Raw genomic sequence first — 24,023 nt, forward strand, 5'->3', positions numbered from 1 at the left:
TTTCCTAATTTGTTTCCTAAATTCTCTCTGTTACAACCCTTTACGATTCGATTTGTCAAGTATTCTTCGTGTTAAATGTCGAGTTTCCAATATAATCTTCAATAATAATTCCTCGCACTTTCAAGTCTGGATACTAGCAAGGTAATTTTTTTGTTATAAATTCAGAACCCATTAATATATCAATAACACCGGCATTGTGTAGTTTGATTCTGAACTAGTCAACGATCAATGAAATACAGTGAATTGAAATTTTGATTATTCTAATAGTGCTGGTAAAGCGCGATTACGTTTGTATATTCAGATATTTGATCATGCGGCAATAATTTATCACAAGAGTGTGACTGAAACATTCTGTTGATATCATCAGAAAAAATGGAAAACTGACCTTAGTATAATGATGACTCTACTCTGTTATTCAAGAGCCATGTTGGATTGGTTTTACTATATAGCAAAATTATATGATTTCACTCAGAAGTTTAAAACAACAGTTGCCCAGATTCTAGGTAAATGATGAATAAGCAATGATTAATAAGTCGGTATGTTGGAAATTTTAGGTGAGTTACAATTGAATGTCGTGTGTAATGTGTAAGAAGAATCTTCAGAAAATTTATTTGATGATGTCAACATCTATTTACTTCTGCACTGAGAATATAGATATAGCATAAACAAGATATATCAATATGTCCTGCCCTTTACAAAATTTTTAGCACACTGTACAGTAAATGGATCTTTATTTATTGTTCAAAGATTTAGATATTTAATGTAAGTTAATGATGTAAGTAATGTGTTTTTTTTTTATTGGAGCCCAGCTGAGTCCGTTGGACAATGACGCTATACGCTTAATAGCTCCTACTAAAAATAAAGCAAAACACTAAGTGCGATTCTGTAATTTATCGATTATAAGAACATGTTTCGAAGAATAGCTCACGTATTTACAATTCGCTATGTGTAATTGATGTATGAGCCAATAGTGTGTTTGACTTTCATATCGATAACTCGTGTGTTAAAATCCGAAACAAAAATGTTAAAAATGGCTGCCATGCCTGTTTCCAGCGGCTTGCACAGCACTATAGAAGGTACGAAATGAAAGTTGAATTCTTTCATTGATTTGCGAAGATATTCGATAAGTAGTTAACGTGTGAAAGGAAGTTTCTCTCTCTGACATTTTTAAGTCATCAAAGATGATTCTATACCAAGTTATCTGATTGATAATAACAACCTTGTGTAGATGGTTTCTTTGATATGAAAAGGATAATTGACAGTATTGTCCAAATAATTACAGAGCTAATACATAAAGGTATTTGCACTGAAAATAACTGAAAAACACAGAAATGAAACAGAAAGAAAGTTTAATTTTACATGATAACCATGTAAAAATCCTTGGAAGAAGATAGAGATTGTTAAAACTGACTGAAAATTGTTTGTCGAGTAATCATATTTGTGATAGTGTTTATAAGATTTTATGACGCCTAAAGTTGTGTTAAAATTTTCCTCTAGTATAAAAAAATATTCATGTTTTCACATCTCGATTAAACAAGTTTCGTTTTGTTTTAAAAATGATAATATAATCTATGAGGTTGTTCTCTTTTTAAACAATGCACATTTTTTAAATACCTACTATTAACGTAGTGCACTATCCTTACCGTGTAAATATTGTAAATTGTAAATAGAATTAAAATTGATATTGAAACAATCGTTTCATTTTTACATTTATATTTCACAAGAAAAAAAAATAAAAAAAAATACGGTGAATGAGAATAAAAGAAACAAAACAATAAAATGGATTTCAATAAGCTGATTAGGGGTTTGTCATTTCTTGCCATTTTCGAATATCTGGTGAAGTTGTGAAGGTGAATAGGCATGGTATAACATATACCACAAATTAGCCTATACACAGGAAAGATTTCATGGTCTGTAACGTTTTGCATATTTCAATAAATATCTGAACGGAAAATCTAAGAAATCTATGTAAGAAATAAATTAATATTAGGAAAATATAGGTATAGAAATGTGCAATAACTCATAGGTCGTATCTCGTTGGAAATACGCTTGACTGAAAAGAGCTTGAGAAAATCATTAGTACATGTTTACATTTGCCCAATAAAAAGTTATCTATACATCAAATTAAAAAGCATATTTGCTTATCAATGCGGTGATTTCTCTGCTGCAGACGACTTGCTCTGTTTTACAAACACAAGATTCGATTACTAAGCATATGTGTATAATTTCTCGTAATAACATCCTGAAATAATTTTCACTCCGTAAATATTTCGAATCGCAGAAGTATGAAAATACATGTGATATTTTCCTTTATTTACAGTCATGGAGAAATCTATAATTAAACAGATCCTGTATGAACGGATAGGAACTCCGGTCATGAGACTTCAGTACCTGTAGTAAACGGTTAATTTTTTGCCCAATTACCTATGAAGCGGGTTACCGTAATCAAAGTAATGATATAATGGAGACCGGGAATTCGTCGCAGGTTAATTTCGTACCAGTTCTAGGTTATAAACTGATTTTACAACGTGCCGTGACGGGCGTTCAACTCCGAAATCCGACGAAAGTAATTTCGTTGTATTTGGCGATCGAGTTTTTCAAATAACGAGAGATTTTTATCACGGAATCTTAGGACGTTATCCCGCGGACCGAAAGATGCAGCATTTCCCCAATTATTGACAGTAGGAATTGGAAATATGTGGGAAAATCGCCGATGTCGGAGTGAAAAAAAAGCGGCAGGTGGGGCGAATCGGTGTATGCGTTGTCGCATGCTTACGCTGACTTCGCTAGGGAGGCAACGGCGGCGAGCTCAGATCACACATCAAAATGGCCGCATTTTAGTCTACAGACTGATTTTCTTTACTGTTTGCCAAACGTGGTAAAAGGGTGCATAAAGTGTTCGTTTAAGTGACGCGATCTGTTTCGCTGAAAATTCCTCCGTCGTCAGAGCAGAAGTTTTTGGTGAAATAGACGGGCTTTCGGTAAGGAGATCCCACTCGGTTTATCATTCGCACTCCGGTCCTCGCCGGACCAAGCCCATTGTGTATTGACCGATTTATTAATAGATAATAGTTACTTTACAATGATGAATTGAATGATCATTCGATGGCAGATAATGTCGTTCAACGATCTAACCTTCGCTGAAAAAATTAAAACGGTATATTAATTAAGCAATCTTGAGCGATCGCTTATTTTAACTTTCCTTCACAAACCAGCTTCACACTCTACTCTAACAATAAATATCCCAATAGTTAACAGTGTTTATGATTTAATTTCACTACGCGTGTGTCGCACGTTAATCCGTAAAAAGGTTCAAACTTTTATGTTACATGCTAATGATTACGTGACATAATAATTCCAAGTTAATTGTTGCGCTTTTCGGAGTATTGTTTATTTTACGTTGACTGCAAAACGGTCCGCTTCTTGCCCTTTAAAAACTTTACAAATATTTCACCAATGTTTAGTTATTGTAGTCAATCTTTCAGAGTAATTCTCTCGGGAAAATTTGATACAGAATGAAAAAAAATTTACCCACAAATGTGAACCTGACACACAGAATTCAGCTTTAAGACGAACTTGTTTATTTCATGATTTGTGGTTATACCATGCATTAAAAATTTAACTCTAATATGTTTGAATTCAACTTCTATTTATTTTTTCATCTTTCAGGTTTCGAAGAGTGGGTTTTGGTAGGATGTTGCGACACCAACATCATTCGATGCAAAATCAACTCAGAGAGCAGAATAGGTGTGTATATTTATTTCAAATAACATTTGCATTTTGTAAATTACCATTACAAAATAAAAAAAGGGCCTTCATATCTGGTTATCCCCTGTCGACCCTGAAGAAAAAACGCAAATACCAATGAACACGTGTTCAAAATAATGTAAAAAATGGCTTTTCTATATACAGTAATAATTCACTTTATTTTGAATAAATTTATCATTACAGTTTCATTTGTTCCTAATAAAAAAAATTCATAAATATTTAACTAAATCATTTTTAATTCTAGATATCAAACTTTAGAAAACTGAGATTAAAATGTATTTCGCTACAATGTCTTACAAGCTATACGTCTATGATACTAAAGTTTATATAATGTTAATATAACAGTACCTTTTGCAGAAAATGGTTATCTTGGAATTTTGGGATTGTCTAAAATTCGTTAAAGTGTAATAAAGAATATAGAAAGTACTCTTATTTTGCAAATTTAAGTCCTTCATAATCATTCTACAACTGTAAAACAGTACTTTTTTCAATGTTTTTTTTTTTTTTTGGTTTAAAGTTTCCAACTTTTCTACCTCAATTATTTCTGAGAAAAGGAATTTTATTTTTTATCATTTGCATGAAAGGTTCATTTCACAAATGATGTTTGCAAATAAAGTATAGAAAGTTACAACAAAATAATGTGTCTGATAATCACATTTTGAAATAGAAACCCTACTGCAAATTCATATGAGATTCTGTTCCAAGTTCTCATAAGAGAGTGTATTTATGTATGTAGACATACAGATGTAATACACTTTTTTACTACCTATACTTATGTGTCTATCCACAAGAAACTGGGATAGGATCCCATATGAATTTGCAGTTTTCAAGAATTATATATCCAAAGGTGATTTGATGAAATAAAAATATTTGCTATATGAAATTTCAAATTATTTCATTATTCTCATAAGTTGGTAAGTTTATCAATTTTCAAAAATTTCAGAAAATGAGTTCGAAATGGTCTCTAATCTATATAAATTACAAAATTTTGGACGTGGTTTAACTGATATCATGAAATGATGGATTTTAGGATGGCAGGACCTATGCATCCGATGCAGCAGCATCCACACCAGCCGCAGCATCCTCATCAACATCGAAGTCCACACATACCGCACCCTCAACAACAATTAGCGATGGCTGCACATCAACATCCTCCTCACCAAATACCACACGGTATCGCTCCTCAGAACAATCCTCGACAGCCAGTGTTGCTTGGAATCAACTCGCAACACACTAATGGTATGTTCAATTCATAATTATACACCCGACTTTCAATTACAAAGTAATTTGTTTCATTTCGAAATAATCAATGTAACAGTTTAACAATTGAAGATATTGATGTACTTTCATTGTACATGACAACTTTTGATGTTCTGGTGCTTTCTTTTTTCGTTTATTGTGAAAAAGCAATTGAACAATGACATAGAAAAGGGCAAGCTCAGATTTCAATATCATTTCATGTAATTTATTGCTATATATGTTTTCACTTCATCTTATCACCGTAAATAAGTGATATTTTCGAACCAAATTTTCTTCAACTTTCACCCCAACTCTGCAAAATATCTTTGAACAACTTTAAATTATCTTCACATATTTCACCATCACTCTGCTCTTCTATATAAATAGTTTTCATAAGTCAGTTTGCCTTTTATTGAAAAAAATAATTTATTCAGCAAATGGTGTACTTGTGATTTCTCCGAGAGGGAATGAAAATATGTGATAAATTACATAATTGAGTCTGTTCAAATTTCGTTATGAAAAATTAATTATTAGTGATCTTTAATGAAAAAGGCATATCTCAACGTTAAATAGCCGTAACTTAGTATGAAGGTTTTAATGGACTTAGTTTAGAAACACGTATAGAAATAATTTATAATTGTTTTACTGAAGATTTTAAACCTGTATGGCACAATTTGCCTTTTTAAGCAGGTACGCCGAGATATATCATTTCTACATGTCTTGCTGACGTAGAGACAGATGTTTTTCATGAGGATTTATCACCATAAAGTTAGCACTGAACATTTTTTATGCATACAATATATTTTATTAATGTGAAAATTTCACACTACAAACTTGCGAAGTTTTGTTGAAATTAGATGATAGCAAGAGACTACGTGAAGTATGAGTAATTGTTGATACCATTCTATACACTGCTTCTGTATCAATGATTTTATTTGATGTAATTGTTTATTTCTTGAAAATTCACAAAGCCTCGAAAGTTCAAAGAAAAACTGGGCTAAACATTACTTGTGGTAGTCAATTTCGATAGGTAAGCTCTTACCATAGAAAGAGAAAATACGTAGACTTACTGTGTCGCTCTTACTTCTTTGAAAACGCTTTTTCTATACCAATCCAACCTACTGCAAAAATTGACATTTTTGATTTGGCTGAAACTTAGCTTATTTTTTTTTTTTTTCTGTGAAAAAAGTGGCCTTGATTTTTTTTAAATTATTTCGTTTAGCCATTGATGAGTTATGTATTTTTGAAAATTTTACTCGTTTATATTTTAAATGCTTCTATCTTTTTTAAAAATCAATAAATGTAATAAAATATCAAAAGCTTTTATACGTAAGTTTTTTGCATTTCAAAATTAAAATCTTATTTTTAAACTTAGGTGTATCGATCGATTTCTTTTTTTGAGAAATCTTCAAAAATACCACTGTCTTTTGCACAAATTTTACGCCGGTTTCATTGGGGAGGAAACGCTCGTTTTATTTTTTTTAAATTTTCAATATTGAGTTACTTTTTTTTTCAATTAAAACTTCATATTTTACTCGAACAGCTATACGAAAAAATTTAAACATAACAAGGAATCTTTTTTCACAGAATGTGAAAGTACAGCAAAATTTCAGCCAAATCAAAAATATCAATTTTCGCAGTAGGTGGGTTGAGTATAGAATGCCCCGTATATCCTTAAGCCGCATGAGTACGCGTTGCGTTGTGGATCGCGCTCAAGGTTCTCAACATAGTTAGACACTGTTGTAGTGGTCACGAAACTCGTGATTTTTAGAACGCATTCAATCCGCCATTTACCGGCCCAATTATCAGATTGTTTATTACGCAGATATTACAAATATACAGGGAATTACCCGAAAACGAGCTTAGTCATTGCTGTTATTTAGATCACTCATCAGATATGTGTGCCCTATAATTTAGTTGCAAATAGTCATGACTCCACAAATGAAGAGTAAGTTATTTACATGTAAAATATAATGTTATGAGCTCTGTATAAACTTTTGGTTCTGCCGTGTATGCTCTCAGATTCTTTAAGCTCAATTACAATTAGCGAGGTTATTTCGTTACAGCAGCCTCAATTTCTCGTGCCAAACTTTAAACTAGCAGTATTACAAACAAAATCAAATGATCAATTTTTATATTTCTTCCACAGAGTGACTCCACCACACTTTGGAAATACCAATTATTGAGTGATTTCAATTTTTCAGCAAAAATGACAGTGTCTCAACAATTAATGAAGTTACAATAAAGTTATGCACTAGCGGGTACAATAAGTTTGGATCCTTCAAAGGGACGTCGAAGTGCTGGTTAATCAATTCTCATTTCATACTTTTCTCTCTTCAAAGTAATACAATCGTTTCAGACTTTGGGCAATAATAGTGTTAGCAATTTTGTTTGTGTAATCATCATCATCGTCCGGAATCAAGGGATTCCGGAAAATCCACGAAAATACTGAATATACTTACAACAGATTCTTAGTTGCTTAACCCTTTCGCTACGGACGCATTCTACGTCGCTCCGTCCCCGCTGACCGAGCAGTCGCGGCAAGCGTCCGTACTTGCGGAACAACTGCAAGCGCCCGTCAGACGCACAATACCACGCTATCTTACGCAGAGCGAGTGCAGTCGCTCGTAAAAAAAATGCTTAAAAAATTATAACATAATGTTGGGTTACCATGGTCACCGCTCGTACAGAGCGAGCATCAGGCGTTGGGTGACTATAGTCACCGCTCGGACAGAGCGAGCGTCGGGCGTTGGGTGATCATAGTCACCGATCGGGCCGAAAGGGTTGAAGGTAATGGTACTTTGCTCGTAATTCTATCTATCAGTCCCAAGCGCTAGACTTTCTGCCTAAAATTGTAGACAACTGTTGAAATTTTATCTATGGAAGTCTTATGACACTCTGTAAAACGAGTTACCCAAAATTTTTATGTGGCAAATTTGGGGACCTAAGGTGGGAAATGGCAGGTTTCGATCATGGTTACAGAAATTTTGCAAAATGTTATAAAACAGTGATAGTAACGGCTCAGTAATGCGTAACTTTATAACATAAAAGCTAAACATCGATATTAATAGCAAAATTGTTGAAGCATACTGTGCCGAACTTTTTTTTCTTAAATTTTACAAGTGGTATACATTTATTACGGGACAAATGATGTGATCACGATGAGCGGCCATCACTGATAGCATATTTTAGGTTTGCAACCTACCGATTACGTGCATATACAAAGGTTAAGAAGAAAGAAGGGAAACTTGGATTGAGGAGTTTAATGTTTGAGTATATAATTGATTTACTGTAAAAAATATATGGAGTACAATGAAAAAATGTCAAGGAGGAAAAAGTGCAGAGAAGTGAATTTAGATGTTGGAATCGAAGATGACGTGAGTGTGTATTTATGGAAGGAAAGATCCAAGGCACTAGCTATTTGCAGTTTAGGAGTAGAGGAAGCATTATCCTGATGCGATATGAGATCCGAGACAGCAAGGTGATGATAAGAGGATCCAGTGTATAAGGTAGCTGTAAGTGTGTGAAAAGAATCTAAGTTCTGGAAGATGTAATATATTGGGCAAAAAAACCATGGATTTTGGCTGGAATATCTATCGAAGTAAAAAAATGTAAAATTTCAGTTTTTACAACCATTCTGCTAGATTTGAAAAATGCTAATATTTATTTTATTACTTACATTATTGTTCTAAGAAGAAAATTTTAGATGCAATTGTAGGGTGATAAATTATTACGGCAGAGCCACAAGTTTAGAATTTTTACCAAACTCCATTTTCAATATGATTTATTTGATTTTATCAGCCCGCCACTGTTTTGCAATAGTGGCAAGTCTGTTACTTCTACTAAATGTGGCAGAGGCAAAAAAACATCTTTCCTCGTTAAACTACACTGCTGAAGACTTACGACTCTTTTTTGGACCAACAGGTTGCATAGAAGGTCTGTTTAAGTTTAGCATTTTATGTATAATACTTTACCATTTAAGCCTAGAAATAAGTAGACATTTTTTCTGTACTATTTTAGGGTGGCAACAGATGGTGAAAACTGGTGAAACTAGAATTTATCAGGTATTTTTATAGTTTGGGAAAACTGGGAATTACACACGTCCATAAGGGGCATGTAGTTTTTATCGGTAACTCATTATAAAATAACGTTTAACATTAAACTGTGTTTGAAAAATCTTTAAAAATATTCTTGTGCTATATATTAGGAAGAAATTATGGGATTCCATTTGAAATTATACAGAGTTTAGATTTGTGTTTGTCAAGCCATTTAATTTTTTTCTTAACGAAATCAAAAAAAAGTACAAAAAACCAAATGCTTGGGTTCATAAATTCAACAGGCTTCAGTTTAGCCACTTCATCACCAGCGTGTGTTTAAATTTCAAGTTTGTTAATCGATTCTTATGCAACTTTTATTTTCAGCTTAAATTTCACAAATATTTCATTAAACAGTGATGCTGAAATCAGCAATGAAAAATAAACAGCAAAACACTGGAGTGGTCAATTTTAGTATAGTTAATCCAACATTTAGATTACAAATATTGAAACAGGTTTTACTCCTTTGATGAAGATGATGCCAAAATATTTAGAAAAAAAACTGTTGAATAATTTTAATAAGAACGAATTGACATGCAAGTTATGATATTAAGAAAATTCCTTTGTGAGTGAACGCAATTCAAAATACATTGTGCTGCAGTCAAAGACTCTTTTTTCCGGTAATACCCGGTACTTCGAAAGTTTTGTATCTTCAACAAAGGTTCCCTAAGTTTTTTAAATTTTCGTAGTGGTTTTGTGGTACTCATTTCACTTGCTGTAATTTTTTCCTGAATTTTTCCACGGTTTTTTAGTAATTGAATTTCTCGATTAAGAAATGTTGACTCCTTGGTTGGAGACAACTTCTAGCTTACTAAGATTGTATTTTTCTTTCGAACTCACTGAATTATAAGAGCAAACATGCTTTATGGATGATGAACCTCCTTTAATAAGTTTAATTTCTTAACATTTATAATTACGTAGCAGTAAACCTTAATTTTCAACTTTCCCCAGGCGTAATGGCTAACGTTGGATTAATCGACCAGAGCAATACAGTTGCTGGTACTCTTCCCACTCAACTCACTGTTCAACAAGGACAACATCAAACTGACCAACTGTCTCAACAGCAACTGCATAATCAACAGAATGCGGAACAGAATAATTCACCTCCGAATGAAGACAACGGAGAGTCCAGGGACCAGAGTCCATCAAATCAGAACCAAATCAACACAAATAATACAAATTTGGCAAACATGAAAGAGAAAACTCCGATGTGTCTCGTCAATGAACTCGCAAGATTTAATAAAATCCAACACCAGTATAGATTAACCAATGAAGAAGGCCCTGCACATAAAAAAAAGTTTACTGTTACTCTAAAACTTGGTGATGAAGAATTTGTTGCCGAAGGTCCAAGCATTAAAAAAGCACAGCATAGCGCAGCCACAAAAGCACTTGAAGATACCTGGTACAGACATCCACCGCCAAAACCAGCAAGGGCAATGAGGATCTTACATCCAGGAAAATGTCCTGCTGCTTCTGGTAACAATTAATAATGCACCCTCATTGCCGATTGTCTTAATAACATAGAATTTAACATTAAGGGGTCGGTTACATGACTAATTTGGCGATAATTATGAAACTGAGTCATTAAATTATGTAAATTCCAATGGGAACATGAAAGTTCTTGCTCGAGCTTCGAAATATTAATGTAAAGATAAAATTCTGGCACGTGAACGTAAAATATCGAAATTCTGCATTTATGTTGTAATAGAAAAAAAAAAAAATAAAACAAAGATTTATTCATCCAGTCCTCCAAAATAAAAAACGGTAATAGCAAACAGGCAATCTGCTAAAGTATGTATGTCAGCGGTACTAGTGAAATACAAAGTAAATCTCAGGGACATACAAAAGTTCAAGAGATACCAGTTACGATTTCATTTTTCAATTGATTATTACTTGATTGGACGAGCTCTTATATGAGAAATGAATGTAGGAGAGGGCACTATTTTGTCGAAGTTATATAACTGACCCATTAGTACTTCATGCGCTTCGAATAGCTAAAAGGATTACTCGAATTTGGTCTAATTTGCAATTATATCAATGTATGTCATATTGATAAACTCAAAAAAAGTTATTAAGAAAACAGGTTTTACTCTAATTGCATTTCACCCCAAGAAATAATATTTTTAGGGAATTCACAGATTTCTAAATTTTATCCAATAATTTCAGAACATCTACCACCAACAGTGGAATTAAACGCTTTAGCAATGAAACGTGGTGAACCAACAGTTTACACATTTAGCCAGGCTCCTCCAGCCCCTCTGCAACAGTTTGTGCCACATGGATATGGAAACTTTCCTCGAATGCTGACCCCACGTTATCCAACCTATAACCGTGGATTTCAATCACAGCAGCAAGGACTCTATGTTGTAACATTAAAGGTTCGTTCTATTATTGAATCTTGGTGATCGGTCAATTATGTAAACGTATTTTTGTTAACGTTTCGGCCCGGATATGGGCCCTCCTCCGAACGATTTATTTATTTAACTGTCAAGAACAACAAAAATTTTTTATAAGAAAAGTGCAATCAGACATTAAATACAGTAGATGTAATACTCTTAGGGCTATTATATATTATAGGTTAATGAGTACTAAAAAAATAAATTTTTGTCAGACATGGAGAACATAGTCATAAAGATCCCAGCTCCACTTTCTAGGACATTGTGCAAACTAATTTTACTGCTAAAAAAACCTCTTTAAAACCTTTTAATACAATGACATATAGATTGTGAAGATACATAGTTTTTTAATCTTTTTAATTAATGACCTCCAACTTGTAACTCCTACACGTTAAACAACCAGAGGATCCGACATTGACTACCGTTATTCAAAGAACATTTTCTCCACAGATTGTAAATTATGAATTCGACTGTATCTTAGTCCGCTTACTATAAAAAGGTAAATAACTCTCTAAGTCTATCTTTTTTTCAATTAATCAAAATTGTACTCATTAACTTATAATATATAATAGCCCTAAGAGTATTACATCTACTGTATTTAATGTCTGATTGTACTTTTCTTATAAAAAACTTTTGTTGTTCTTGACAGTTAAATAAATAAATCGTTCTGAGAAGGGCCCATATCCGGGCCGAAACGTTAACAAAAAATACGTTTACATAATTGACCGATCACCAAGCTTCAATAATAGATTATATACGAGGTCGAGAATTCCTATTCTTCATATTAAAGGTTCGTTGCCTAAAATTCATCTTTGCTGATCGACAAATCTTGTCGCTTTTAAACAAAGCATAACGTAACTAATTGCTCTAGGTTGGAGACCGCGAATTTCTTGGAAGAGGTGTTACTGGACAGGCTGCACGCCACGACGCCGCTAGCCGAGCTTTGGAACAACTGCGCCAGCTACCATTGCCTGAAGAAATAACAAACACTTGTGCTGCAAACGACAATGGAACATTGAATGGAATAGATGATCCAAATGCGGAATTGAAAAGCCCTGTTTCGCTTGTTCATGAGACGGCATTGAAACGAGGCCTTTCGGTAAACTTCGAAGTTGTATCAGAACGAGGCAAGCCACATATCCGAATTTTTGTTACCAAATGTACAGTTGGGGATAGAACTACAACTGGAGAGGGATCATCAAAGAAGGTAAGCCTCCAGATTTGTTTAAAATTACGTCTATAAGCATATTCCATTATACTTGAAAATTTTTTTTTCAGGTATCGAAAAAGCGTGCCGCAGAATTAATGCTGGATGAGTTAAAACGCCTCCCTCCTATTCCTCTTACAATTCAAACTCCCTCTGTACAGCGTTTAAAACGAAAACCACCAGCAACCAAAAAAAAATCACGAAATCTCATAAAAGTTTATCAAGAACCTCGCACTGAGCCTGAGGCGGCCGAGGAAGTGAATCCCATTTCTCGTCTCATCCAAATTCAACAAGCAAAACGCGAAAGAGAACCGGTTTATACACTTGTAGATGAAAAGGGCGCTCCACGACGTAGAGAATTCATCATGGAAGTTACTGTCGGATCAAATTCTGCTCAAGGAGTTGGGCCAAATAAGAAATTAGCTAAACGAGCTGCTGCTGAAGCACTACTAATGCAATTGGGATATAGTAAACCGCAGCCTCAGCCAGTTAAGCCTTCAATCAAGACAGGAGATAATGAAAATTCTGAGGGAAAACCAAGGAAGGTTACGTTCTTAGAAGAAGATCAGGTCAACGAAATTCCGAATCATTCTGTTGGCGGTAGGGTCTTTATTATGATTGGTATAGATAATTACGGCTGTGGATCTGGCAGCAACAGTCAGTCAATCATATATTCAAATTCCAGGTACAACTGGACGACAACTAGTTCCCGGGCTTCTGTTGGTAGATGGAGGCCAGGAATCAAAACTTGGTGGAGGACCCAGTGTTCAAGCTGTAGCTGAGGAATTACGTGGTCAGCAACAGCATCAGACACCCGTTGTTTCCCCCAAAGATCAGTTGAGGTATTTGGCTCAGCTACTAAGCTTTGACATACAGTTCAGCGACTTTCCAAAGGTATGTTCAACATGATACGTATATTCATTATTATGAAAGGTTACATTCAGGTGGAACAAAGAATATAATAAGTTATGAAAAATCATTGTAGTATTCAAGTGTCAAATATGTTATCCAAATACGACGATCAGGGTTTAATGGTGTGGTGGTGGCAGTGATGGCAGTGGGGGGGAACCAACCATTTTCCACATCTGAATGACACATAAAAAACAATTACCCTGCTGGACTACAACGGCCAATCTAGGTTGCTGTATTATTTCTGGTTTTGGTTTTCAATTTCCCGATTTTTGAAATTGATTTTAAAATTTTTTATTGTGTTTACACCAACTATGGGGTTATCATTTCCGCATCACTACACGTAGTAGATGTTAGGCCCTTTGTTGTAGTGCTATTCTTATTATGCTGTTGTTTTATTCAAAAATATTTCTCCATACCATTTTTTCAAATTCATAGGTGTTTTTTACATTATTTTCAATAAATAATTTACCACAATGACTGCATCGTGAGAGTACAACATATGTGACTGTATTTTTAATTGCGTACTATTAAACAAAACAATGTGTATACTTGAAATTCCTAATGAGCATTACAATGGCACCTATTTTGAAAATGATTTGTCGATCGGAAGTTCCTGCTTTAAATCGGCCCGAATCCATCGCGGTTCATGTACCATGCTGGTACCTCACTATACCCTATTTGTCGATTAGGTACATTCTGGTAGTAACCGAGGTAGTTATAATATTATGCGTAAATTTTGCCCATACCACACCAACTATAGTATAAGTTTTGGCAATTGCCAACAAACGCCTAAATACTTGTAGTTGTTGGTTTACTTCATTCGATCACAATAATGATGGGATTAATAAGAATGTGAATGTGTATGCCGTAAACAGAAACTTCACATTTACTAGAAACTCCGACCTTCTCTATTTTTTATTAAAGAACAATTCAATTTCAGCAACTTTAAAAATACAGATAAAGTAATACAAAATACCATGTGCCGAAGCAAAAAGTCAAGAAAAATACGTTATTTCAATCAAGGAAATGAAACATTCAGGAGCATTTTCAAAACCAAATTGAGTAGCCACACTGGTTAAGGAATTTTTGATTTCACATCTTATAATGATCTTGATTGATACTACATGGTATTATCTCCCACCATCACGAATGAAGTGTGTGCCATGTATCCAATATCGATTCTCCGATTTCTAGGGCAACCATAACGAATTCCTTTCTCTTGTCTCTCTGAGCACTGATCCGCCCCAGGTGTGTCATGGTGCTGGACCAACAACAGATGCAAGTCGAGATCAAGCTGCGCTCACAGCTTTGCGCACTCTCAGCAAGCTTGGCTTAGACAATGTAACAAACCCGCAAAACAAAAAAGATAAGGGAGCCTCAGGGGATGGCTTACACATTAGTAATCAAGTTAAAAACAACATGCTAAATGGAGCCATTATCAAATAAATGAAAACGGGCTTTGGATAAATTTCGATTCAATTTTAATTTAACAGTGTTTTTTATATTTTGCTAAGTGCTTTCTATTGACATGTGATTGTTGTACTGAAAGTATTTGGAAAATAAGCTCGTGTTAGTATTGAAACCGAAAAATGAAAATTGCTCTTATGCAAACAATACAGATTGATTTGATAGAAATTATATGTATGAGCCCAACAAAGTAATGAAAATTTCTTATTATTAATTCAATGCTGTAATAATATCCACAATTTCCAAAATCAATGGATTTTGATATCTGAGATAAAATGCGGCCATCTATAACTATCTTCTGACATTACAGATCAATTGCCATGAATGTAAACTATATCTAATTACCTAACACTGATATGTGAACCGAATATAAATCAATAGTTTCTTTTTTCGATTCATTTTAATCTAACGCTCAGATAGATTCTTGTACAAAACATGAATATTTATTATTCCAATTTTTTTTTTATCAAAATCTCATAACAATATTCGTAAATAAATAATAAAGTTATCAAGTATCATGCATACAAAATCAGCCAATATTGTTAGATGATTCTGACAGCAAATCTGTCGAGTTGTGTTGCATAAAATAAAATATATATTTGAAAATTGAAATCACAGAAAATACAAAGAAAAAACGGAAAAAGATAGGTAATTTGATGTACACTGTTCTATGCTCCAACGTGCTTTTAAAACAGGGCCTAGAAGCACTCTGAGGTTATATTCATGTTAATATCTAATGTAATAAGAGATAAGAAAAGATGTATCAAAGCTTTCATGAATAACTTGTAAACTGGAAATCGCTACTTTGTACAAGATGTTGAATTGGAAGTTTTGATAAACATACAGAGGTAAAATTTCAAATTCGTCTCGTCTTGTAATTATTTTCAACAATTCTAATTTAATTCTTCTAAATGTAAGAATTAGATTCATACGACGTATCGAATTTTGAAATATTACCGTTAATAAAAAATACTGAAAAAAGATAAAAAAAAAAAAAAACATTCACATAATATAATAATGGATGTAGGCAATTTGGAGCTCAGTACAGGATCGAGGCAAAATAAAATTAGGTTGCACATTTATTTTATTTTAATTTTCTTTTAAAATGTAACTGACGCTTTGGTTTTCAATTTTATTTTCATAGACATGTACGTGAAGTTCTGTGCTGAAACTCCCAAGCAACGTTATCTTATATTCATTATTCATATTGCATACATTACAATATTAATTAAAATTTCAAACTATGAATGATCGTTAATTTTTAATTAATATACCAAGTTTTTTTCACGCTAAGCAAGCGTTTGAGATGTTTGAAACATTGCAAGTTACTCTGAGTGAATTGTTTTCATATTCACGCGTTTTTTTTCTTTATCATTGTTTTTTACAATATATACTTACCATTTTGTCAAGTTGTTTATAGATTACTTCACAAGTTGATGAATGTTCATTTTCCCAGATATCGCATTGTAGTTTCACATGGGTCTATGTGTGAATGGGGTTCGTAATTCTTTTTCATGAAACTCAGCTACAAATTGTATATAACAGAATATCAACTGAATTTGATGTAGCAAATAATGAAAAATTTTGAGATAAAAAAATTTGAAGAGTCCCAAAACTTGAGTAAAGCCAAAAATTGTTTTACAATAGGACCTCCCATCCCCTGGATTACTGATTTGAACGAAATACGATATGGTGGTATTATTCGGCTACAAGTGCATAACAGTTAAATACTAGCAGCAATGTCCGGGCTGAGCTCCTGCCCAAAAAAAGGCTCAGTAAAATTCGATACGGATGGAATTATTTTGAATTTGCTTTCACCTGATTTAGATTTTTGGAATGTAGCTCCAACGTAAACGTATATATTAAATTATTCAAAAAATGTATATAGCAAACAATTTATAATATGCAACAATGTTTTTTGTTACTGCTAGTATCTTCTAGTGTATGAGGTATTTCCTGATAAGGAATATTTCGTATTACATTTATGCCAAATCACGTTCTAAACAGTGAGTCAACCAGTGGGAGTTCTTGTTAACTACCAGTAACAGGCACGGCTGTTTCAATAGAAAACGAATCATGTAACTCCAGAAGATGAAGCTCAAATGAGCCTTACTTTACCCACATTAATGTATTACACGCCTTATAGAGATAGTTGGTAAAATATTAAAGTATTATAATCAATATAAAATCTAAGATATTTGGGAAAAATAATTTTATGCGCAACAGTTCTAAAAACAATTTTTGATATTTAACCATAATCCTAGTTAGTTATGCTAAAAATCGAACTTCACAGATATTGAAGTATGGATTGATTCCGTTAGAAATGTACTGATCATGAGTTTTTATGCTGCTATTAAAATCGTCAATACCCGTAGTATGGATTCTTCGTTTTGGAACGAAAATAAATAGTTGAACAAGATAAATATCCAATTTTAGAACTGTTGGCTACGATTGCGACATGATTTTCTCTGCAAATCGATTAAATAATTGTCTCACTTATAATGTAACCGATGACTGTGGAAGTCATGTAATGCCAAGTCTGTGTATGTCTCTTACATCCAATTTAATCAGTTTTGAAGTATATGAAGTTTCTGTAGTTGAACAGCAGGAAAGTAAAGATAGCCTCACTCCAGTTGTAAATTCTAAATTATAATTTTAATTTCTGGAACAATAACAAATTGTCAAAAATTATAATTTATTCCTGCGTTGAGGCAGCAGCAATTTATTATTGTAAATTGTACAAAAATTACAAATTAGTACTACGGAAATTTTCAATGCCTGCCAAGTTTTTATGGGTCTTCAGGGTGGAGCTAACAGAATAGACTTGGCAAGAATGGGTTTGACCATTCCGAACATTGTCGGTTTGTATTCGAAATCAATAAACAATTACAAAAATGTTGAAAAGTCAACAGTTTATTTTTTATGCAAGATGATGATAACCGAGATGTTTTGCAAATCCAGCTTGAACTGTGCAAACTGATGAAAATTTCATGTTATCCATCTTAAACTCTGAAATATTATTCAAATAAAAAGCCCTTCAGAATTTGTTTCATTCGGTGATAAACAAGTAATAGACCATTACGATAAAAGTTCAATAAGTATAGAAATACAAGTGTATGGCAGAATCAGAAAGTAATATAATTTACCTAGATCACTGATGTAGTGAGTAGTACATATATATATAAGCATATATATTAGGCTGATTCAAAAAAAACGGCTATTTTTTTTTTCAAAATCCTCACATAAAAACTTCCGAGAAGGTGTGAAAAGACGCCTGTAAAAAGCAGAGCCCTTAATATTATTATTAAGAGGTCGCGCATCGGGAATTTCTATTTCCCGTTTAGAAAACAGGAATAAATTTTTTTAAATTTTGCAATTTCGTATTTTTGCAACGGCTCATTGAATTAGCAGACCAAAGCACATTTTTGTAGGAAATTTGACGCTCTACAAAAAAAGTCCTTACAAAGTTTTCGATAGTCACACTCCTTCAAAAGTTATTTGAGGTCAAAGTTGAACTTACAAAAAAATTCAATGTTTTTTTTTTCGATGATACTATGAATCTTTTCTCATTATTTTGTTATAAAGAAATATTTAATATGTATATCTTACTCTAATTGGGCTTTTTCAATCATTAATTTTCCCATCGAGTCAATATAAAGTTACCTTACAAAAATGCGATGTTAAATAATAAACATGTTATCATGGAGAATCGATAACTGATGCACTTGACTATTTAAAAATGTAATTGTTCCGAAATCTATCCTCTTTATAACAAAATAATGAGAGAAGATTCATAGTATCATCGAAAAACAAAAAAAACATTGAATTTTTTTGTAAGTTCAACTTTGACCTCGAATAACTTTTGAAGGAGTGTGACTATCGAAAACTTTGTAAGGACTTTTTTTGTAGAGCGTCAAATTTTCTACAAAAATATGCTTTGGTCCGCTAATTCAATGAGCCGTTGCAAAAATACGAAATCGCAAAATTTAAAAAAATTTATTCCTGTGTTATTTAAACGGGAAATAGAAATTCCCGATGCGCGACCTCTTAATAATAATATTAAGGGCTCTGCTTTTTACAGGCGTCTTTTCACACCTTCTCGGAAGTTTTTATGTGAGGATTTTGAAAAAAAAAAATTAGCCGTTTTTTTTGAATCAGCCTAATATATATATATATACAAGGAATCCTTGTTCCTCAAAGCAAGAGGTTTGTTCGTGCTAGCTACACTTTCTACACCTTCGTGGGAAGTGTACACTTGCGCGTTCGTTTTAGCGGACGTGACGTCGGATGGCGCTGTTCGTTTTACAAATGTCACTAGACTTTCGTTACACTTTTTACACTCGGTCTAGACCAAGTGTAAAAAGTGTAAATGGTTCAATTCGCAAGAATGCTACAGGTTTTTCCACCACGTTAGTGAACTGTGATGCGATATATACCTTAAAACTCTCGAGTGACAACAAACCTATGACCTCACTACAAATCAGAACAAAGCAGTACAGTATTTTACTTAAAAAACAACATTCAATTTGATAACGGTGTACTTAAAACATAAGGTATGAAAGATTTCGTTAACAAATTCCAAAGATGCTTTATCTTATATACTAATTTATTGTATTAATAAGTGTTTCGAGGAAAAAACGACTGTACGTAACGTGCGCCACTTTCTTGTCCCCACTTTTCTGTACCTTCTGCACTATTGCGTTCGCGCTATACACTCGAGAAGCCGACGTACACTCCCCAGCAATCCCTAGTACACTACCCTACTTCTTTTTACACTCGCGAGTGTAGAGTGTCGTAGCTAGCACGAACAAACCTAGTGACTATGAATACTGGTGTAAAGTAACATCTAGTAAGTTACTACACTGCTGTTGCCTTTTGCTGCCTATGAAAACTCACCTCAATGCGCACAGTCTGTGTCAGCCGACAGTCGAGTAATCATACGAATTTCCGAGCCTCTCCTGAAAGTTTTGGCTCGTCGCGAGTATTTCCACCAATACCCAGTTTCCCACCTTATATTGCAGTATAATCATGATGGTATCGATCAAACAAATATCCAAACATCATCATAACCCCGGAGCATGTGTCTCGGAAAAGAACTCTTTAAATTTTTAAGATAAAATGTCAAATCTGCACGAAAAGTTGCTCAAATTCCGAGCCGTATATTGTAAAAATAAGTGTTTCTTACAGTCAGCCGTTTTAGATCACTCGTTTTAAAAGTAGTGAAGTAATACAGATTCTAAAGCTTCGATAACGAGTAAAAAATTATATATGAATAAAAAGTTGGGTTATCAGTATAATTCGGACATTCGAAACTTCCTAAATTTGAACTTGTAATCATTCCACCTGAGCTTCGAGATCCGCTGACACTAAATCTACCGAAATACCGATACCATTGGAATTTGTATTCATTCATTTGAAAATGTTCAAGAATACTTTCCAAAGTGGTTTCTTATCCATTTTGTACAGCATTGGCAGCAAGCCCCTGCAAATTTGGGATAAAAAAGTGAGAAATGGTCACATAAAGAGGATCACGGACAATGACATTCAGAGTTTAGTTTTGGAAATTCTTGGTAGTAATGTCAGCACCACTTACATAACATGTCCAGCCGATCCGAGAAAAACTCTCGGGATAAAACTGCCATTTTTGGTGATGATCATTAAGAACCTGAAGAAATACTTTACATTTGAAGTGCAGGTAAGATGAGAGAGATCAAATTTTCACCAATTATTATTTTTATTTATTGCATTGCTCAATGGTCTTCAGTGATCCTGAAAGTTTTGGACATCCTAACGGATTTGTAGTTTCTCAGTTATTTTAGGTCCTCTTTTTGTTCATCGTTCTTAAAAGGATATTAGGTTTATCACTTATAAGCAAAATTCTCTAAGGCACTGAATCAATCGATAAATATTTATGATAAGATCCATGGATCTTACAGGTAGGCCAATTCTATTCTATTTTCAATGTAATGCAACCATTTGCCATATGCTTAGAATAATGAATTAGCAATTTTTTAGCTATTGTTTGAAAAAGTACCTTTTATTATAATTTCAAGGACAAAATGCAAAATTTTCCCATAAGAAAACTGGTGGTTAAACTACTACAATAAAGTCCCATTCTAATGGCATATTATTTACACCAAGAGGAAGCAGATCTTTCACACTCAAGCTTGAATGGGTTCATTTTATGATATCCTCCCTCGAGTACTGTAGCATAATCAAAATGACAAAATGGAACAAACTTTCCAAGCTGTGGTAGCAAATATATTATAATTTATATTAAAATGAAGCAAGTCCATTTGTCAAATCATACTACATGATTTATTTGGAAAATTCTTTGAAAAAACATGAACCTGAAGTTGCAATTGATCAAGCTTGTTGAAAGACTTCAACAGTCACCAATACTGAGTTCCACTAATGAAGGAATAGGTCACTAAGGTGAAGTTTACATTTTCATGCTCACTTAGGTTTCAATGATCCGACAAGAACTACTTATTGAAACTCAGTATCAGTGTAATTTGACTTTTCGATTGAAAGTGATCTCTCGAACTTCAGGTACCCTAATCTGAAACAGTCTAGTGTGTATAGTACAATTGAGATTTTAATTTCTAAACATGTCAGTTTGATATCAGTTACATACGGTATTTTTTGCCGAAAGGTAGCTTTATAAGCACTCTAAAACTGAAGGTTTTCCCTAAATTCCGCCTAAAACCTCCTTATTTTTACCAGTAAGTTACTTTTTTCTCATAAACTAAAATGGTCTAAAAAAAATAAATGCAACGTTGCTTGAGAATACTGTTTTCTACTTCCAACTTAGTATAGGGACAAAAAAAATATATTGCATGTCAAAACTCGCTTATACTTCACAAACCACAATTTTTACAGTTTCAATGAGTGCCATTATCTATGGAATAACTGCGCTCGCCTAAATTATTTTTTCCTATATCTAGTTGGAAATATAAACATTGTTCAAGCGTCAAATTGATTCTTTCAGCCCATTTTTGTTAATGGAAAAACAAAACAGAACCCCCCGTTAGTGTTAATATTGTCCAAAAATTTTTATATCTACAAAGGAGTTTTTTATTCTATAATTTGAACATATTTTTGGGGTGCGATCGAAAAAAATTCTAAAACGGCGTAAATAACGGGCACCTTAGTGCGTATCTAATTTTGTTCTATTTAGTCAGTACCATAAATAAATATTGGAACCCTAATACTCCCAATTTTCAGAAAGCTTTCCCCTATTTCACAGCACAATTTCGTTGTAAAATAGTTAAAAGGGGTTTTCCTGAAAATGTTCGAACAATCAAATTTCCAATAAATCTGATTACTATTTGATTCTGAACCCTAATTCTTAAATTTGTTCAAGTATAAAAATTGCACAAAAGTTATTCAATTTCAGAAATGTTAATTCTATGTTACATGCTCCTATTAATTAAGAAATAATTACGATTATTTGATTAATCAAACAGCACTAAACAAAGACAATGAGGGATACTATTATGAATCACATTCTTCCAATTAGTTAACTTATTCCACATTTTTTCAAATTTATCCCTAGGTAATAGACGATAAAAATGTCCGACGCAGATTTCGAGCAAGTAACTATCAGTCAACGACAAGAGTTAAACCATTTATATGCACAATGCCAATGCGATTGGATGATGGATGGAACCAAATCCAGTTTAACCTTGCGGACTTCACCCGAAGAGCTTATGGGACAAATTATGTAGAAACTCTGAGGGTTCAAATTCACGCAAATTGCAGAATACGCAGAGTGTACTTTTCTGATAGACTCTATTCGGAAGATGAGCTACCTGCAGAATTTAAGCTCTTCCTTCCTATACAAAACAAAGCAAAGTGTTGATTTTAAGTAACTACTATTTTAAAAATGAACTCATACAACAAAGATTTTCCTTTTCTTACCGCATACTTGAATGCAAACTAGACATAATTTATAGAATAAATATTTCTCTCCATGTGCCTTCATTTCTTGTTTCATCATGACTATATTTACACCTGTTTTGATCATGATACTCAAGATTATTCTTTTCAGTTTTAACGTGTCTATCAATCTTGCAATCCTGGACAACCAAACGTTAAACGCTATTTTTGATGTACCCTTGCAAGGTCCGAAAATACACGTAGAATTCTGAATACAAACGTCATATCTGTTTGTTTTTATACAAATCTCCACTTCAAAAATGCAGATGAAAAATAATTCTTCAACTCACACGGTGAGTTCAATGATACTACAGATATTACTAATAATCAGACACATTTCTATATTTTATCATTGCATATCTCCTCCAAATTGAATAATATAATGAAATTCGGAGACTCCTTGAGATCATCCGATGAGAAGTTCCCATCAAACCTCAGCTACAAGAATCGAAATAATTTTGTAAGGTGTAAATCAATTATAAACATAAAACATGGTTTTTGCCGATAATACATTATTTATAGATTTTTTTTATTATGTACATTTAAAAGCATTTTTTTTTCGCTGATTTGGAAACAAATTGCTGCAAACTGTGAATATTCCAAGTTTTAATGATTGCTCAATTGAAAAAAAAATTTTACTTATGGACAACGCATGAAATAACCATGTCTTTTATAGATTTGAAGTACTTTTATTTACAATTTTTTGTGAAGTTATAAATTCATTTCGTGAACTGGTCCAGGTTTCAGACGCAAATAATTACTTTGTTTTTCGACTAATCTGATTTTATTTTCATAATATGGGTTTTCTTTGATTAATGCGTAACTGTGTGTTACAGGATATTGATGATTTCAACTTTAAACACTTCTAAATTCCACTTCAGAGTCATACGTTTGCCTTTCAAACAAAACATTTACGATTTCTGTTCCTGAGTATTTTTCCAAGTTTTTAATGAAATCATCGATTGTATTTTTACTACTTTTTATATGCTCAACGTATGG

The 24,023-nt window shown here is 33.3% G+C and overlaps 2 protein-coding genes across 5 annotated transcripts; both read left to right on the forward strand.

The window, feature by feature from the left end:
- Window positions 1-2,545: 2,545 nt before the first annotated feature.
- On the forward strand, window positions 2,546-17,992 carry LOC107226246 (double-stranded RNA-binding protein Staufen homolog 2). 4 transcript variants are annotated; one of them, XM_046738887.1, is made up of 10 exons: window positions 2,546-2,981; window positions 3,670-3,747; window positions 4,799-5,007; window positions 8,809-8,943; window positions 10,053-10,577; window positions 11,268-11,479; window positions 12,369-12,704; window positions 12,776-13,304; window positions 13,390-13,598; window positions 14,811-17,992. In XM_046738887.1, the coding sequence occupies exons 2-10, from the start codon at window positions 3,695-3,697 to the stop codon at window positions 15,060-15,062; spliced, it is 2,460 nt and encodes an 819-aa protein (XP_046594843.1). In that variant the 5' UTR covers window positions 2,546-2,981; window positions 3,670-3,694; the 3' UTR covers window positions 15,063-17,992. The 4 variants fall into 4 exon arrangements, with proteins under 4 accessions (XP_046594843.1, XP_015522486.1, XP_046594844.1 ...); XM_046738888.1 differs by lacking the exon at window positions 2,546-2,981 and adding an exon at window positions 3,089-3,157; XM_015667000.2 differs by lacking the exon at window positions 8,809-8,943 and having other exon boundaries at window positions 2,549-2,981.
- Window positions 17,993-19,965: 1,973 nt separating this feature from the next.
- LOC107226234 (cilia- and flagella-associated protein 20) lies at window positions 19,966-23,069 on the forward strand. Its single transcript, XM_015666977.2, has 2 exons — window positions 19,966-20,778; window positions 22,642-23,069. The coding sequence occupies exons 1-2, from the start codon at window positions 20,503-20,505 to the stop codon at window positions 22,945-22,947; spliced, it is 582 nt and encodes a 193-aa protein (XP_015522463.1). The 5' UTR covers window positions 19,966-20,502; the 3' UTR covers window positions 22,948-23,069.
- The last annotated feature ends 954 nt before the right edge of the window (window positions 23,070-24,023 follow it).

This window comes from Neodiprion lecontei, chromosome 4 (genome assembly GCF_021901455.1).
Source record: "Neodiprion lecontei isolate iyNeoLeco1 chromosome 4, iyNeoLeco1.1, whole genome shotgun sequence".
In the NCBI taxonomy this organism is placed as follows: Eukaryota; Metazoa; Arthropoda; class Insecta; order Hymenoptera; family Diprionidae; genus Neodiprion; species Neodiprion lecontei.